Source organism: Chiloscyllium plagiosum, chromosome 13 (assembly GCF_004010195.1).
Source record: "Chiloscyllium plagiosum isolate BGI_BamShark_2017 chromosome 13, ASM401019v2, whole genome shotgun sequence".
Lineage (NCBI taxonomy): Eukaryota > Metazoa > Chordata > Chondrichthyes > Orectolobiformes > Hemiscylliidae > Chiloscyllium > Chiloscyllium plagiosum.
In genome coordinates this window covers 83,478,491-83,484,490 of record NC_057722.1, presented here as the reverse complement: position 1 = coordinate 83,484,490, position 6,000 = coordinate 83,478,491, and the positions used below count along the sequence as shown (strand labels likewise).

The following is a 6,000-nucleotide window of genomic DNA, read 5'->3' as shown; positions in this document are numbered from 1 at the left end:
CTAACCTATTAAGGTGCAAACTGTCTCTCTTGTAGAATTTAAGCTTACCACAAAATATACCCTAGTGATCCAAGAATTTGAATCCTTGCTTCCTGCACCAGTTCCCCAACCACATGTTCAAGTCCATTATCTCCCTGTTTCTGGCCACACTAGCCCGAGGAACTGGAAGCAAACCGGAGATAACCACCTTGGACATCCTGCTTTTCAGCCTTCTTCCTAGTTCTCCGAAGTCTCGCTGTAGTATGTTCCTCCTCTTCTTCCCGACATCATTTGTGCCGACATGTACCACCACCTCTGGCTCTTCACCCTCATCCTTGAGGATTTCCTGCACTCTGTCCGCGATGTCTTTCACTCTAGCACCAGGAAAGCAACAGACCATCCTTAAATCCCGTCTGCTGCCTCAAAAACCCCGGTCAGTTCCTCTCACGATGGAGTCCCCTATTAATGATGAGATAGCACCAAATGGTGTTGTGTGATTTGAAAGGAAAATTGTAGATGTTCGCTTTCCAGTACATTTGTTGTCCTTGTTCTTCAGGGTGGTGGAGGCAGCAAATTTGGAAGATCCAGTTGAAGGAGATTTGATGAGCTGCCACAGCGCATTTTGTATAAATTACATACTGCTGCCAATGTGTATTATGATGGAGGAAATGAATGTTTAAGGTCATGGATAGGGTACCACTGAAAGGGGCTTCTTGTCTTGGATGATATCCAGCTTCTTGGAGTGGCATTTGTCCAGGCAAATGGTGCGTATTCCAACATTGTGCTGACAGGTGTATTGTAGATGGTGGACAGGGTCTGGGGAATAAGTTACTCACTGCAAAACTCTCAGACTCTGAGTCATTCTTGTAGCCACATAATTTATACGGCTGACTGGTCAATGGTAATCTTAAGGATTAAAATTGACTAGCTAGATAAATCTGGGTGAATTGAACATCAACAACTAAATACATTTTCCAAGAGAAAAGCTCATTGAAATATCTTGCTTTTCTTCACATTTTTGAGTGAACAACGGATAGAAAGTAAAAACAAGTTCGATTAAATTCACTGCTGTTCACATCCTCAGGGCACCTCAGGGCCAGCTCATTCCTGCTCCTGTTGGTTCCAAAGAATTTCTTCAATGAACATCAGTCCTGTTGCTCATCAGAAATGTTTCTAATTCTTCTTTTAAAAAATTACATACTACTTTTGATGGCAACGTATTCCACCAATCAGTCTATGTGAAAACACACTGACCAACTTATATATTGTTAAATTTGCATTCTCTTGCCTTGTGCTTAAAATAAATGCTTCCATTGATATTATTTTTATTTATTTGTGGGATGTGGCTAATGCTGATTGGGCCAGCATCTATTGACCATCCCTAGTTGCCCTTGGGAAGGTGGTAGGCGTGTTCTCATGCAAATACAAGCAGAATGTGCAAACTCCACACAAATGGTCACCCGAGGGTGGAATCAAAAGTGGGCCTCTGGCGCTGTGAAGCAGCAATGCTAACCATTGAGCCACCACGCCACCTTCATTATCAATAGCTTTCAGAATTTTAAAGCCTGAATTTATGTTTTTAATCTTCTTTTATTTTAAGATTTTTACTTGAACTCTCAGATGTGTGGATGTCCTTTGAAGGGTGGTTGCAAACAGCATGTATAATGCGAGGGTTCATCAGCCATGAAAGAATGGGAGATTTGGAGTGGGATACTGGGAAGGCCAAAGGAAAGCAAAGGTTGGTGATTTGCCATGGCATTTATCAGTGGTCGTGAATGGTGGAGGACAGCCCTCCCACCCAGGGCCAATTGAGCCTTTAAGGGGCCAGTTAAGAATATTTCTTCACTCCATCAATGAATTTTTAACCAAAGGTGTGTGGTCTTTCTTCCAAGTGAGGAGATTACCTGGAAAACCTGCAGGCCATTATACACAATCTACTGAGGGGTGTTCTAAGTGCAAATAACACCCTCCCCCAATCTCATGAATATCCTCAATCAGAGCTCACTGGTGACATGATATTAGCACTAATTCCTTTTAAAATATGCTTGCAAAAGTAAATGATCTCATTCCTATCAGAAAGACACCATTCTACATTGTTTATAAATCATGTAAAGAAAAAGAGGCTCAATATAATTTAATCAAACTGAAGCTGTCATTACCTCCCAGATCTCATACATGTAGAATTATCTTCTATTTCTGCCAATAAAATGTTCATTCAGAAATTCACACATAATTTTATTAACTACTTTACAAAATCCAAATAAATCATAGTAACTGGATACATGTTTCTGTCTAGTTTAACAACTTAAACAATTTCAAAGTATTTATGTTGTTCGATCTATTAACCCTGCAATTGGTATATAGCTTCCACACTGCGTGGAAACATCTTTCAATGGAATGCTTCTGAGGATTATTCTTATTTCTAATGCTGAACAAATTGATCTGTAATTCTGAAATATATACCAAATGTTTTCTTTAAATATTTCATCATAAGTCAGATCTTCTGAAGAGTGGCAATCTCTCAATGATTGTAACTCTACTCTTTCTTTCTTATTCCACAAAAGAACTGCACATTTCTGACAGAAGATTTTGATCAGGAAACCTTCAGAAATAAGGAGGTGCATTTCCATTGTGAAAGTTCCGGTTTAGAGCAGAACAGTCAAGGGAGGGCAAACCATACCTTCTTTTTCAAAGCAGTCAGTTGTCGGATTCCGAAATTAAAAAGGTACCGAAACAGAAGCAGTCACTTTGACAATTGTTACAATGGTACCTGTACATAAGGTAACTGTGTGATAATGATAATGGCAGGAGGGTAATCTGCCAATTGGGTAAGGAGTAGGGTGCCAGGTAGGTAGAGGCGAGAAGCTTGATGGGTAGGTCCCAAGTGGGGAGAGAATAGGGTGACAAGTGGGTGAGATGATAAATTATTTCAGGTTTGCAGGAGTGTGTGGGTCATAACAAGTATGTTGGGGAAGAGGGATCTTGTCTCTAGGCCAAGCTGGGGGCATGTTCAGGATTGAAGTCAGGTCTGGAGCTGGGGCTGGAATTTGAGGCTGGTTCAGGTGTGACAAGATAGGGGCAACAAGAGCTGTCTTCAGAACAGTTCTGATGAAGAATCTCTGAACCCAGAAGGTTGACACTCCTTTCATTCCACAGTTGCTGCCATACTGCTGAGTTTCTCCGGCAATTTCTCTTTTTGTTTCAGACTTCCGGCATCTGAAGGTTTTGGTTTTATTATTACCTCTTCGAATATCCCACCTTACTAACTGTACTTGAATAACCTGAGATTTCACATGAACTTTCATTGACTCATATACCTCATATACCTGAGTATAGCCAAGATACTTAACTACTGTGTGCTCTGCGAGCATCTGGAACACACTCACTTTCGTTGTGATCTTATTAGGTGCTTTTGTTAATAATACTCAATCGTATGTTTTGTATAAAACTGAACAATACACAATCACTAGGATTTTTCCAGACATCCTAGAGACTGCTTAAATTGATCCCTCAAAAATTGTAACCTTGTGAACTGCCAGACTTATCCTCTAATATAAGCACTGACCAGCAAGCATCATTTCTGACATTGGGCTTATGCCCAAACGTCAATTCTCCTGCTCCACGGCTGCTGCCTGACCTGCTATGTTTTTCCAGCGACATACTCCCGACTCTGATCTCCAGCATCTGCATCTTCACTTTCTCCTAATCCTCGAATATAGCTTGGATGTATTCACTTATCACTTATAAATTTGATTACAGGAAAGGAAAAAGAGCTAAATTTACCGACTTAATGACACATGAAGATATATTATAGCTGAGTGGATAAGAATACATGATTCAATTACAAGCAATATATTAAAATAACAATTTTTTGTTGATACAATGATGCCAGAATTATCCTTTGATTTTAATGTTTGTAATGAGCTACAGGTGTAAATGTTTAAAAATGGAGTATCCCTTTTCAGTGCTGTTCTCAATGCTGTAACTCAGTAGATAGATTGTTACATCTGTAAAATGAGACCAGCCCACAGATTTATTAAAATCACTCTTTGATTATGATGGGTTAATAGTGTATTGAGTGAATAAGTACTGAAGCAATTGCTGCACAAATGAACAAAATCCTTTAGCTTTGACAAGTTTAAGGCAACCTACAGAGTATGAACACAAAGTTTTCTTTTCTTCACATGTATGTGTTTTTTTTTACAGTGGTTTATGTTTTATCTTTTCCTTGTTTATCATCTTTGTGAGCTCCAAAAACATTTCCCTGCTTTAGAACCATGATGGACTGATCTTCTTCTTGATCATTATCTCCAGGCCCAGCCCTTGATGGATCTGTATTTTGAACTTAAACCACAATATCTTCAGTACTATATCTGTTCCATCCTCAGATCCCATAAATAGGAGCTGATACCAGTTACAATCGCAGGTATCATGTTTCTGGAGTACTTAATAATGATTAACACATTTATATGCTATTACATTTTGATACTGATACCCTGAATGACGAAGATGGTGAAAACAATATAACAAAAATTAATAAATCTGTATTTTGAGTAAGGCAAAAAGAATGGTTCCAATGTGGAAACCAACAAATGCTTTGTCACCAAGACCTGTTCCTCACCTCTCCTCCAAGCGCTCTGGGGAATGTTCAGTGTAGTTGCTGTTTCCAATGAAATTCCGGATTTCTGTAAAGTAGGAATCTTCCTTGTCATCCAAAATGGCACTGCTGCTATCTATTTCGGAATGAGGTGACGATGTCGCAGTACCTGTTGAAAATTGACAACATTGAAATTTTTAAGTTTTTAACAGGGATGCTGTCACTTAAAAGAGAGGGAAACTGTATGATCAATTTTTAAAAAATATACAGAATTGTTTTAGTCCAGTGGTTACTTTGGGAAAAGTTGAAAAGTTAAAATTACAGAATTTCTCAGCAAAAGCATAGGTTAACAGGTTTCCCATCCCATTGAAATGATCAAACAGCTCCATCAAGTAAAGATTTCGACTTGAAAAGAATCTCCCATCATCAATGCTTATCTGTGCAACTTCACAATGTGAGGAATCTGAGCAATTTCCTTCAGGCTTCACCTGTTGCTTGATCATAACTTGTCGGGTGCTTGGTAGAAATGTAACTTTCATGTGCAAAGGAGATAGGAGGTAGCTAAACATTCCACTTATGTGAAAACAACAAATACTGGAGATTGGAGTGGTTTAGACAGCATCTGCGGAGAGAGAGAGAGCAAGCTAACATTTCGAGTCTGGATGACTCTTCATCAGAGCCACTGATGTGACACTGGTGGAACAGCAGACGGTCAAAGGATACTCATCCCCAAACCATCCCCAATGCTGTTGTATGCAGCGCAAGAAGAAGATCACACAGAACTGGTGATGTTGAAATATGTAGGTACTGGAATTATGCAGTGAGATATTAATTCAAAGTTTAAAACTATTCATCCAAAATTGACCTTGCAGCTACTTCTGGAAGGAGGCATTAACACATTTATCATGAACAGTTTAAGAGCTTGACTAACATTTGGTGTGTGATTATGAAGTGTGGAAACACTAATGGATTTGGGGGGCAGCAATTTCACTTGCTGGCTATTAATTGCAAAGAAAAACAGGGACTCTTTTGTTGTATTTGGGAAGAGGAATTTGACCCTGCAAGCTGATGTACAAAGTGATTCATTCACCGATGCCATGAATTGCCACAAATTGCACATGAAGTTCATAAGCAAAGTTAAAATCAAAAGAATGAACAGAAACAAAAACGTTGTACACTGGCTTGGAGTCTCGAAGCAGATGTTTGGAAGAGGGCTGTTCTTGTCTGCTCCAAGTATGGAACATGCCTTTGATTTGGTAACAATAGTCCCTTTAGGATTTGTTCAGCATTAACCACAATGCTGTGAGAATCCAGTATATTTCTCTCTTCCATTTGTATTTGGGCTTTCATCATTGATACTGTTTCACTGACAAGCATTTCCCCTGTTTAGCACTGTTAAGAAATGTCTGGCCAGAAAAGACCAG

The 6,000-nt window shown here is 39.2% G+C and overlaps 1 protein-coding gene across 8 annotated transcripts in view; it reads right to left on the bottom strand.

Annotated features, from left to right (window-relative positions):
* Positions 1–6,000, bottom strand: part of mecom (MDS1 and EVI1 complex locus) — a 1,133,356-nt gene that overhangs the window by 34,927 nt on the left and 1,092,429 nt on the right. For all 8 annotated transcript variants that reach the window (XM_043702874.1, XM_043702878.1, XM_043702875.1 and 5 more), the window contains one exon: positions 4,601–4,745. In XM_043702874.1, the coding sequence (XP_043558809.1) occupies positions 4,601–4,745 (145 nt within the window). The remainder of the gene's footprint in view (positions 1–4,600; positions 4,746–6,000) is intronic.